The sequence below is a fragment of the Ornithorhynchus anatinus genome, chromosome X1 (genome assembly GCF_004115215.2).
Source record: "Ornithorhynchus anatinus isolate Pmale09 chromosome X1, mOrnAna1.pri.v4, whole genome shotgun sequence".
Taxonomy (NCBI): domain Eukaryota; kingdom Metazoa; phylum Chordata; class Mammalia; order Monotremata; family Ornithorhynchidae; genus Ornithorhynchus; species Ornithorhynchus anatinus.
Genome location: NC_041749.1, coordinates 28,294,819 through 28,307,102, shown reverse-complemented (window position 1 = coordinate 28,307,102; position 12,284 = coordinate 28,294,819). Strand labels below are relative to the sequence as shown.

The 12,284-nt window shown below is 38.9% G+C and overlaps 1 protein-coding gene and 1 long non-coding RNA gene across 2 annotated transcripts in view; one reads left to right on the top strand and one right to left on the bottom strand.

Annotated features, from left to right (window-relative positions):
* Positions 1-12,284, bottom strand: part of EBF1 (EBF transcription factor 1) — a 346,244-nt gene that overhangs the window by 27,383 nt on the left and 306,577 nt on the right. Inside the window, 1 exon segment of the mRNA XM_029051049.2 lies at positions 3,840-3,928. Within this exon segment, the coding sequence (XP_028906882.1) occupies positions 3,840-3,928 (89 nt within the window).
* Positions 1-12,284, top strand: part of LOC114806479 — a 206,449-nt gene that overhangs the window by 108,893 nt on the left and 85,272 nt on the right. The gene's annotated exons all lie outside the window — the stretch shown is intronic.

Genomic DNA, 12,284 nt, shown 5'->3' with positions numbered 1-12,284 from the left:
GATCAAAGTGGAAGCGAGAAAAGCAAAGCACAATGAATATATTAGCTTGAAAGGATCAAGAGTGCAAGGTGGAATTTAGGAGGAGAAAAGAGTTGACATCCCCTATGGTCCTGATGAACGCAGAGAGGAATGGGTAACTACTGAACACTTTTGAGGCATGGGAAAATGTGTGTAAAAAAATGTTTTAGGAAAATAATCCTGGCACCAGAGTTAAGTATGGGAAGAAATTGGTGGCAGGGGGAATATTAGGGAGGCTGATGCAGTAATCAAACTAGAAAATGATATCGTGTTGGACCAGCATGGTGGCCATATGGATAGGAATGGTCTTCTGGAAATGTTGTAAAGGAAAAACTGGTATGTTTTGACAGAATGAATATGGGAGTTGAAGTGCAGGGTAAGTTAGGAATGAGGAAGCGGGGAAAGTTAGACATGTTAGAAAGCTGTAGACTCTAAGTTCCTTGTGGGTAGAGATCACATTTACCAACTCTGTTGTGCTGTACTTTCCCAAGCAGTCAGTAACAATAATGATGGTATTTGTTAAGCACTTACTATGTACCAAGCACTATTCTAAGCTCAGTACAGTGCTATGCTCAGAATAAATGCTCAATAAATATCATTGGTGGAAAAAAAAGAATGAATATTTAGAGAGAATGTTAGGGATGTATTATTATATTGAAGATGGGTGTTAAGGTAGGAAATTACCAGTGTTCCCCCAAGCTTCCATTTTCATGGAAACAGAATTTTGGGATGGAAGAGCCAGAGGTCTGATGCAATTCATCATTTTGAAAGGAAATTTCTTTGGTCCTTAGATCAATCCTTTATTATGGACAAACATGCCCATTTCCAAAAGCAAGTATTTGATAAAGCAGTTAAAGTTAGCCGTGTCTCACAAAAGCAATTAAGGTCACCTACTGGGGTCACAATCAGAGTTATTTGAAAAGCAAAGGGAAGTTCATTTTCAACTCCCAGAAATGAAAAATGGAGCAAAGCAATTAACTGCATTAATCTCTTAATGTACTAATGGATTTTTAATTCTTGTTCCACCCTCCTTCTCCCATTTATTTATCTATCCTTGGGCTGTCTTTCCACCTTAAGATCTAAAGTTGGAGGCCAATAACCTTATTCAAATTGTCCAATGAGCCCAGTTGTAATCTTCCATAATTTTAATGACATTGTATAGATTGGACAGTGAGCTTCCTGGAAAACACAAATTCACTGTATCCTAGATTATGACTCTGAACCAAGTGAAATATGTTGGGGAACTGAACCATTAGTACCTCATATGCAGAAAGAGACATGTGCCAGGTTCTGCTATCAATAGCCTCTGTGAACAGCATCGTAATTAATTTTGAACTTGAGATCCAACCTTCAGCTCTCACAGTTTTAATTGCAAAAAAACTGTTTCTCTCCTCCCCTCTCCTCCCTTCAGTTTGAAAGTAAGAAAATCCACTCCACAGCCATGCCATCACTCACTGATTCATCATACCTTGAACAGTAGACTTGATTACTTTTCATTGAGCTTTGAAGCAAAGGAGGCTATTTAGTGTTAGAAGATTATGTCCCTGATTTTAAGATATTTTAAACATTGTAATGAATATTATAATTTACACCATTTGCACCCAGGAGTTCTAATTCCAAACGCTGGGTAACCCAGATAAGTCAACTTGAAAAGATCTTAAATCTTATGAGCTACTCTTTCCTCTTATGTACAATCTCAAAATTCTCATTAACTTCAATAGGAAACTTGCTTGCAAAATCCCCAGGGTAGGGTTTAACCAAATCTAAATTTAAAACCTTTGCTCTAGCTTCAATCCTCAAAGCTATTGCCAATTCTGCTACATTAAAAAAAAGTGTTTAGGGCTCTCCCAAAATGGTAATTGGTAGATGTCGCAGTTTGCCTGAGAACAAACATAAAGCACTGCCACTAACATTGGTTCTTACCATTGGACAGATATAGAAGCAGGTAGATCACTGTATAGAAGAAACATCTTATTTTAGTTTTCCACTTAATCAAAGCCCCAGGAGCTATATTTCTCTCAGACAGAAATCAAGACATTCTCCCATTGCATATGACATGTCTGGGCTATGGGAAAGGTGCTATTAGTTTAATTGCATAGAGAATGAGAGATGAGTCGGTGAGAGGAGGTCATGTAGGATGGTATGCCTTTTAGAAGAAAAGTTGTGAATAAATTTTGACATGTCAAGCAATTCCTTCCTCAGGTAAAATGCTTTCAAAGAGTCCTGGAAAAGTGAATAGTAAATACACTGTGAGCAATGGCAAGATGCTGTGGTCCAGGTCTATGAGTGAAGACCTAATCTGTTTCGTGACTTGATCCCGTTGGTACTGCAGTCATGTTAAGGGGTCTGTCTGTCTTTGGGAATTAGGTGTAGGGAAAGGACACATATTTCCTTCTAGCTGCTCAAGAAGAAAAACCTCACCCTGGAATCTCACCATGAATGAACTTGAAAGGTTTGACCCATTAGGTTGAAAATAGGAGGTAATGGCATCTTAAATCTTTCCCAATTTGGAGTTCAGTATTCAGGAATTAATCTTTTTGTACCTCTCATGAACCCCAGCTTCAGTGTGCCCTCAGATAGCCACATGTACAATGGAGATATGCAAGAAATTCCTAAGGATTTTCATGTGAGCTGCAGTTGCATGTTCTAAATGTTATTTTCCATGTTTCTGTTTCCTTTATCTTGGTGGAGAAGCAGTGAAACTTTATAGACAGGACTTACAGTCTAAGACTAAGGGAGACTGAGTCTAATACATAGGGAGATAGGGAATTTTATTGAATTTTCCTTTCAGATAAGGAAACTGAGGTGCAGTTAAGTGACCTGGCCAAAGTCATACAGCAAACAGATGGAACCCATATCTCCTGACTCCCGTTCCCATGCTCTTCTCTCTAAGCCATACTACCTCACAAATTAACCTAGCCAATAGTACTCTGATGGTGATTCTCCTATCTCTGACACACCATTTACTTTTTCTGCTGCATAGGGCATGCTCCAACAGACCACATTTCTCCCTCACTAAAAGTCACTCTTCCAAGAGGTACCCTCTGACTAAACCCCAGCCTTCCAGGTTATTCCACTCCTTCAGCCACTTCCCCTCATTTATTATCCATTAATTTGATATTTCCTTAATAGTCTATTGGTTTACAAGCATTTTTCTATTCTACTATTCTTTAACCTCTGCTATATTTGGCTATTTGGGTCTATTGGTCTTTTTCATTAGATTGTAAGTTATTCAATGGCAGGGACTGTGTTTTTTATTTCTATTTTATGTTCCCCAAGTGCCTAGTGCAATGTTTTGCACAGGCACTTAATACATCTTCATGATGATTTTGTATCCTTATTTTGTGACTAAAGAAGCCAGGAAATCTCTCCTTAAAGACTTGCAAAAGAAGTATAAGGGAATTTGTGGGAAAAAAAATTTCTAAAGAAAATTCACATTTAATTTTTTCTCTGGCCAGTAAATTACTGGAACATCACTTGCTGATAAGTTGATGAAGGGCATTAACTGGCCTTTTTGACAGCCCCTGTGTCTATTGCTGGTATGACAGTAAACTGTCCTGAGCATTCCCTGAATTGGCGATTCAAAAAAATTCTCAAAATAAAGATTTAGGACTCCAGTGGAGTTGGAGGCCAGTGAAAGTATCATGCCAATTACTCTTTAGTCACCCATCTAACCAAACACATACGCTCTCTAAGAGCAACTTTGTTCCTGTACATAGCTATTAACCAATCCAAACAAATCTGTCATTTATAATTGTTGATGTCAAATTGTACCTGCCACAGTTACAACATCACTCAGAAATAAAAAAATATGTACTGACCTTTGGCAAGCGCTCGGGGTCACCAGGATGCCTGGGAATGACCTTCTGTAACCTTTGGAAACCATAGTCAATGGTAGGTTCATTCAAAGCTGAAACAAAGAAATGAAAATTCATACAAGAAAAGTACTCTGTTTTTAACTGTAACAATTGATGATAGAGTCCGGATTAGGAAAAAACTGCAAAAATTCCTGTTGCTGCTTTAATCTAAATTCTCCTTCATGAGTTTTAAGTCTTAGTTCAAACACTGAGGTGAAATGAAGACTTTGGTTTAAAGTGAAAAAAAATATTCCTCCTGCTCGAGTTTCTGTGAGGAAGTTTCTGCAAATTTGGGAATTAATAAACAGCCCTTGAATAAGAAGTTCTTTCAGAAATTTCACCCTTTGCCTGGCTGCTTTTTGGCTTTGTGGAGTACCTTTTCATAAATGCTATTTTGGTAGTCCAAAAAAAGTCTTTTTGATTAGGCAGAGGAAAAGAGGCAACAGTTGTGGCCACCTCATGTTGTTTGGTTAATGAACTTAATACAAAGACCTTATACCCATTAAATGGTCTGATTTTGAAACCTAGACTCATCACAATTTTGTCTCTGGAAAATTATTCTGTATCTGAGGGAACTAAAGGTTTACCTTAGCTTGAACTTCAAAATTTCTTAATACAATATGAAATATCCCTATATGCATGTATGTCAGGGCAGACTAAGTCTTGGAAATTTGAATTTATCACCAGTAATCCTAACCAGGGCAGAGCCAGTGTGAAGCAGGTAGTCTTTTAGAAACAATGCACTTCATTCTATCACTACCAGATGCCTGCATTCTGGAATTGGCATCATGTCCCCAGTAGGGACTAAGTCATGTTGAAAACTTGGCGAGGCGAGGGAGAAGTAAGTGGCAGAACCAGCTAGATTGAGTTTTCCACTCATTCTGTCTCCTTTGTTCCCCACTCTCTGAGGGAAGAGGGATGATGAGTAGACAATCCCCATTCAATTTTCTCTCGTTGACAGGGTACTCAGTTGGAAAGTGTGAGCTTCATCCTCTGCCCATATGACATAAAATGAGTTTTATTGTAACTGAAGTAATCAAAGAGATTTTTTCCCCACACTTTCAAGCTGAGTACAAATCGGTATTTGTGTCCTGACATCCATCTATACATTAAAAAACAAGCTACCACATATGTACTTGAAATGCATTTCCATTACCCTAAATTTTAAAAGTATTATTGAAAGTACTACTAACTTTAAAAAACTGTATTAAATTCAAATAGGTCCCAAGGCTAATGGAAGCAATTTGTATACCAACCCAAACTGACTGGCCCACTTTTCAAAATACAGGTATGATAATCTTGTGGTTTTAAAAGGACATTTAAATTGAAAGACTGTGAATTTAGTACATAATTATACCAATAGAACCCTTTAACTTGTCAACTTGTAAATCTAAAAGGCTATCAATCATTTCTAAAGAGGAAATAAACCTTAAAATTCCTTGATTGACAGTGCTTACTTTTTATGTAAAAAAAAAAAAGTGGAGTAAAGTGGCCAGAAATCCATTTACAAAAGTACATTGTTTTACATAGGTGAGTAAAAAGCCAATAATTACACCTCCAAAAGACACATAAATCAAAGTAAGTACTTTTTCTTCACTTTTATATTTTAAGTTGTAGTGAACTTCAGGGAACTTTGTATTAAAAGTGCCTTTTTTCTAAATGCAATTCTTATTGAAGTTGCTAATAGAGTAGCATTTTCATTTAAGATAATGTAATCATTTTTGCAAATATGAGATTTAGCTATTTTCCCCTTTCCAAACTGTAAACCTTCAAACCTGTCTTGTGAATTAACTAAAATTACATCCGGATGTACAAAATCTGTCTGTCTATACTAGTATATGAATTAAGGCACAATATTTATTATTCTTCCTATTTTATGAATTACTTTTTAAATCCTTGAGGAGGCACTTTTTTTTTCAAATTAGACTTTCAAACAAAAAGGCATGGAGTGCTTTATGCATTAACTCTGAAGCTGTTCCTTGCCAAAGCTAAGGCATTTAATCAAGAAATGCACAGACTGTATAAAAATGAGCACCCAGGTGTAAGCTATTTTCCTCTTTCCCCTTTAAGCTAATTAGGAACAAAAATGCAAGATGCACTTTCTAGTAAAATGTCTCAATTGCAACTATGATAGTTTTAGTAATTGAATTTATCATTTTAATATCTACATCAATAATCCAGTATCCTAAAAATATCCCATTATTTTCTTTAACCACAAATAAAGTTTGGTTGTTTTTTTAAAAATATTTTCCATAATGAATTCCTACTGTGTCAACAGAACTTTGGCTGCTAATTGAATGACTGTCTGATGTATCTTAGAGAAGAATTTGTTTCTCCGGCCACACTGCCAACTTACAGCCGAATGATCGACACTTAATATCACCAATTAAAAGAACCTGTTCAAATATCATATGGAATTCATAGCTTGGGGTCTAAAGAACACTTTACCGAAGAAAACTCATTCAGCTGCTGCATAGTGTAATTGAATTAGACACATTTTAACATCATTATTCAAAGAATAATAAACATATCCTATATAGAAGCATTTCTATACTCATAGAGGAAATATTTCAGACTGCAAAACAGTGTTTTAATTTATTTCCCAAAGATCCATGGTTTCATTATTCCTTTATTCCCTTTTTTGAAAAAAATGTTCTTAACATGTCAATCAATCAGTCGTATTTACTGAGCACTTACTGTGTGCAAAGCACTGTACTAAGCACTTGGGAGAGTACAATTTACCGAGTTGGTAGACCCATTCCCTGCCCATGACAAGTTCACAGCCTAAAGATGAGATAGACATTAATATAAATAAATTATAGATATGTACATAAGTGTTGTGGGGAGGGGTGAATAAATGGAGCAAATTTGAAAACTGCAGAAGGAACAAGGAAAAGAGAAAAAAGCTTAATCAGAGAAGGCCACTTGGAGAAGATGAGTCTTCAATAAGGCGCTGAAGGTGGAGAGAGTAATTGTGTGTCAGATATGAAGAGGGAGGGTGTTTCAGACCACAGGCAGGACATGGGTGAGATGTCAGTGGTGAGATAGGTGAGACAGAGATACGGAGAGTAGGTTGGCATTAGACGAGTGACGTGTGCGGGCTGGATTATAACAGAAAAAGAGTGAGGTAAGGTGGGAGGGGGCAAGGTGATTGAGTGCTTTAATGCTGATGGTAAGGAGTTTCTGATTGATATGGAGGTGGATGGGCAACCACTGGAAGTTCTTGTGGAGTAGGGAAACATGGACTGAATCCTTTTGTAGAAATAAAATCTGGGGAGCAGAATGAAGTATGGACTGGAGTGAGGATAGACAGGAGGCAGGGTGGATAGCAAGGAGGCTGAACAATAATTGAAGAGAGATAGGATAAGTGCTTGGATTGACTTGATAGTGGTTTGGAGAGAAAAGGGTGGATTTTAGCAGTGCTGTGAAGGTTGAACCGACTGGATTTAGGGATAGACTGAATATGTGGGTTGAATAAGTAAGGAGAGTCTAGGATAACATCAAGGTTATGGGATTAAGAGAAGGAAGGATGGTGTTGCTGTCTACAGTGATGGGAAAATCAGGGGGTGGACAGGTTTTGGGTGGGGAGATAGGAGTTGTATTTTGGACATGTTAAGTTTGAGGTGTCAGTGGGACATCCATATAGAGTTGTCTTGAAGGCAGGAGGAAATGTAAGACTGCAGAGACGGAAAGAGAATGGCTGGAGATGTAAATTTTGGAATCATATGCATAGAGGTGGTAGTTGAAGCCATGGGGGCAAATGAGTTCTCCAAGGGAGTGGATGCAGATGGAGAATAGAGGGGGACCCAGAACTGAGCCTTGAGGGACATTCACAGTTAGAGGGTGGGAAGCAGAGGAGGAGTCCACAAAAGAAACAGAGAATGAGTGGCCGGAGAGATAGAAGGAGAGCCACGAGAGGGCAGTTTTAGTTACGCTGAGTTTGGATAATGTTTCCAGATGGGGTGGTTGACAGTGTCAAAGGGAGCTGAGAGGTCGAGGAGGATGAGGATGGAGTAGAGGCAGTTGGACATGTCAAGAGGAGATCATTGGTAACCTTCAAGAGAGCCGTTTCTTTGGAGTAAAGGGGATGGAAGCAAGATCGGAGGGGGTCAAGGAGACAATTGGAGGAGAGGAAATTGAGAGAGCAGGTCCTGACAACTCGCTCAAGAAGTCTGGAAAGGAATGGTAGGAGGGAGATGGAGCGATGGAGCGATAACTGGAAGGAGTCATGGGGTCGGGGAGGATGTGTGGCTTGTGGCTCCACAAGGCCATGCTGCTTCCGGGGTAGATACAAGATAATTACAGGAAACACAATCCCTCTGCTACATGGGGCTTACTGTGAAAGAGGGAGGGGAGAGGAGGTATTTTATCACCACTTTATAGATGAGAAAACTGAAACATAAAGAAGTTAAGTGATTTACCCATGCACACACCAGGCACATGGGGAGCCAGGACTGGAACCCAAATTTCTTGTACTATACTCCCCACTACCCAAAACTGATTGAAACAGTAAGGTTACCAAGGTTCTGCAAGAAAATAATGGAAAATACATTTGAATAGGGCTGTTTGTGAAGTGCTATGTAGCAGAGATAAAGCCCAGCACAAGAAAAACAATACCAACACTGTTGTATTGTACTTCTCCAACCTTTACTGCAGTGCTCTGCACATGGTAAGCTCTCAATAAATTCCAATGATTGATTTACAATAAAGAAGACATGCTGGATTGCAAAGCTTGTATCCACACTAATCTTTATTCAGATGTCCACCATCGTGGGCTGTAGAATCCTGGGCAGACCAGGCTTGGGAAGGTTGAGCCTGGGCTTGAGCTGGGCAAAGAATCTTTCAATAGCTCAAGTCCCTGTGAACTTGATGGAACTATAAATCCCAGCATCCCTCATAAATTATAATTTTTGTGTGATTGCATCCCTCATCCTACAGGGATATCAGATCTGCTAGGAGCCTGCTTCTTGAGGACTGGCCTTGGCAAGATGGTCCAGAGCCTGTGACACCCCTGATTTTCACCTCATAGAGGAATCTAGCAGATAATACCAGATTTATAAATATGAATTTTTAAGGTATGTCTAAGGAGGAAAAGAAGCTATGAGGTTTAGTCTACTCTATACCATGGGCACTTCACAGATAAATTGAATCTGAAATGTCTGGAATATATCATTGTAAAATTTGACTTTTTAGATTAAAGATAAATGGTTAAAAGTAGCCCATTAAGAGACTCAAAGAGCACCTCTGAAATTCATCTACTTCATATTAGCGTTGAGGAAAAGCTAATCAGACACCCATTAGTTTAAATTCCCTTTGGGTTTGGAATAATGGGGGCAGGGGCTGGTCCTTGGAGACTGAGTTGCGACTATTGTCACCCTCCAAACACAAAATCTTGAGATAGAATTACAGGTTTAATTTAGGAAACTGTCTAGTACAATAAAGTCTAAAAATAGACTGATTAAAGTCTTATGATGTAGTAAGCAATAATTATACAAAATTAAACCTGAAGTTTCACTAAAAGTGCCTGATAAAGTGCAAGGTAGTAAAAAAAAAAGGAATACAACAGTGGAGGGTGAAGGGAACAAATTTGTAGATCAACAAGTACATTTAGTAATTATGCCCACTTTGAGTCTCTTCAATCTTGGAATTTCTTAACTTTTCTCAAGTCTGTAGAAGGAAGTTGACTTAGTTTTGAGGAATGGCCTAGACTAGAGAAAAGGGCATGGGACAAGGAGTTGAGGAGGCCCAGTTTCAATTCCAGTTCTGCCACTGGTTTACAAATTTCCCCATGTCTTAGTTTTCTCATCTGTAAAATGGGGATAATATACCTATTTTATCTGCCTTTTTCATTCTAAGATTATGAATCCCATGAGGGACAGGAGCTGTGTATGTTCTGATTAGATTCTATCTGGCCTAGTCCTTAGCACAGTGCTGAGTACATGACCAGCACCTCATAAATATCATATTAAATGCCAGGTTTGTGATATAATTCTATCTCTCCATTATAATGAAAGTTATGGAGCACTTAAAAGTCTTCACCTGCTGATCCTCTGAAGTAAACCCAAAGAAAAACAGCCACTTTGGCCCTGGTCCACCTAACTCACCTGCATTGATCCTGGGGTAATGTTAGCCTACTAGCCTACTCAGTGGGTTAGTATCACACACAAATTTGTTCAAGTGTTCACATAACAGTGAAACATTATACATACACAGAGAAAGCTATGTAAATAACACAACTTAATTTCATGCAGTAATGTTAATTATCAGATTATAAAATTCCATTCAGAGACATCAAGTAAAGAGAAAACCGTAACCAAACACATATGTGGATTGTGGCTTTTTTGGCTTGGTCGATTAACAAATCCACTTCGTAAATACATCAAATAAAAAAAATTAAATGCATTTCTTTGCCAAATTTAAATCATTAAATTAAGACAGATGTATTCCTGCTTATTTTGATCATTTTACTCCTTTAAAAAGTTTCCTTTTACATTCAGCATTCCCTCCTCTCCCCTCTTGCCTGCCCATCACTCCATCTCCCTCCCTCTCCTCCCCGGCTATCCCCCCGACCGCCTCCACCCCCCCCCCCCCCCAGCTTCTTGGATGCTTATTCCCAGAGGCAACGGAAATTGGAAGAGAGTAGGGGATTAGAGCCTGGAGGCAAGAGATGGTGTTCGGGTGCCATTCCAAACCTAACTCAAAATTTCCCTGCTTTTATAGCTGGTGTCTCACCACACTGCTTTAATATATTTCTGGAATTTTAATTTCCTTTTTTTAATAGTAGTATGACATGATGTCATTTACACTTTTTATTTCCACTCCAGATATTGAGAAGTAGCATTTATATTCTTTTGCAATTTAATGTCTAAACAAATATCCAAAACCGATGCCAAGAAATAAATAGAAATCTCAGAGCATAGAACCATCGATAACACTACCACCTGGGCCTTTGGGCTTCCCTGGTGACTGCTCTACATTAGAACTAAAGGAGCAACTGCAGAGCATTCCCTTCCAAGGCAGAGCTATCTTTGTCATGAATGTTGTTAAAAACATGTTATATGCAGAGTCACTTTTCCCCCACTAATGGCACCATTTTTTCCCCAGTCACTGAATTAACATCCAGAAGTAAATCATAAAATCATGTTATCTCAGTGATCCAATCTAAAAACTTGACTCACAAATGCATAAACTTCAAATGACGACAGGGCACTTAAACACTGTGAACTAGGTAAATGGAAGGCTTTGCTGTGTGGCTAGTCATACCAGCATATTATTGCTGCTTTGGTTTTTCCAAGCACTGCATGTGGGTCTCATCATCTCAGTGAAAAGAATACACCCTGGAGTAACCTGATACAATAATACAGTTTACTGCATCACAAACATTGTCAGAGCTTTTAGCATGACATGTTTCTGAAGCTCAGGGACCTCTGGCTCAGGTGCCAATGAGATATTTATAAATACTCTGGGGAAGCTCCAGTGGGATGATTATTGAACCTCTGAACATCCCAGCTGGATCAGTAGGATGCAGAATTGATGGATTTGTGTTTACCAACAGTGGGATAAAAAGAAAACCTTATATTTATTTTGAACATATTCCTATATTGTAAACCCACCAGCACATGGCATTGACCTTGTAAAATATAGATAATCCCTCATAAACCACAAAATAGATGAAAAAGCAGTCCCCCTGCATAAATAGGATTTATTATTCATTCATTCATTCAATCATATTTATTGAGCACTTACTGTGTGCAAAGCACTGTTCTAAGTGCTTGGAAAGTACAATTTGGCAACAGATAGAGACAATCCCTACAATCCCTACCCACCAATGGGCTCACAGTCTAGATGGGTGAGACAGACAACAAAACAAGTAGATAGGCATCACTACCATCAAAATAGATAAATAGAACCATAGATAAATGCACATCATTAATAAAATAGAGCAGTAAATATGTACAAATATATACAAGTGCTCTGGGGAGGGGACGGGGGTACAGCAGAGGAAGGGAGTAGGGACAGTGGGGAGGAGAGGAGGAGCAGAGGGAAAGGGAGGGCTCAGTCTGGGAAGGCCTCCTGGAGGAGGAGAGCTCTCAGTAGGGCTTTGAAAAAGGGAAGAGAGTTAATTTGGAGGGTGTGAGAAGGGAGGGCATTCCAGGACAGAGGTAGGATGTGGGCCAGGGGCCGATGGTGGGACAGGCGGGAACAAGGCACGGTGAGGAGGTTAGCGGCAGAGAAGCGGATTATGTGGGGTGGGCTGTAGACAGACAGAAGTGAGGTGAGGTAGGAGGGGGCAAGGTGATGAAGAGCTTTGATACTGAACAGAAAAAAGGATACTGATTAAACAAAAAAAACCTCAATATTCAAGTTATTTAGTCTGAAAAGATTGTCTCTTTGTGACAGAATATTTCA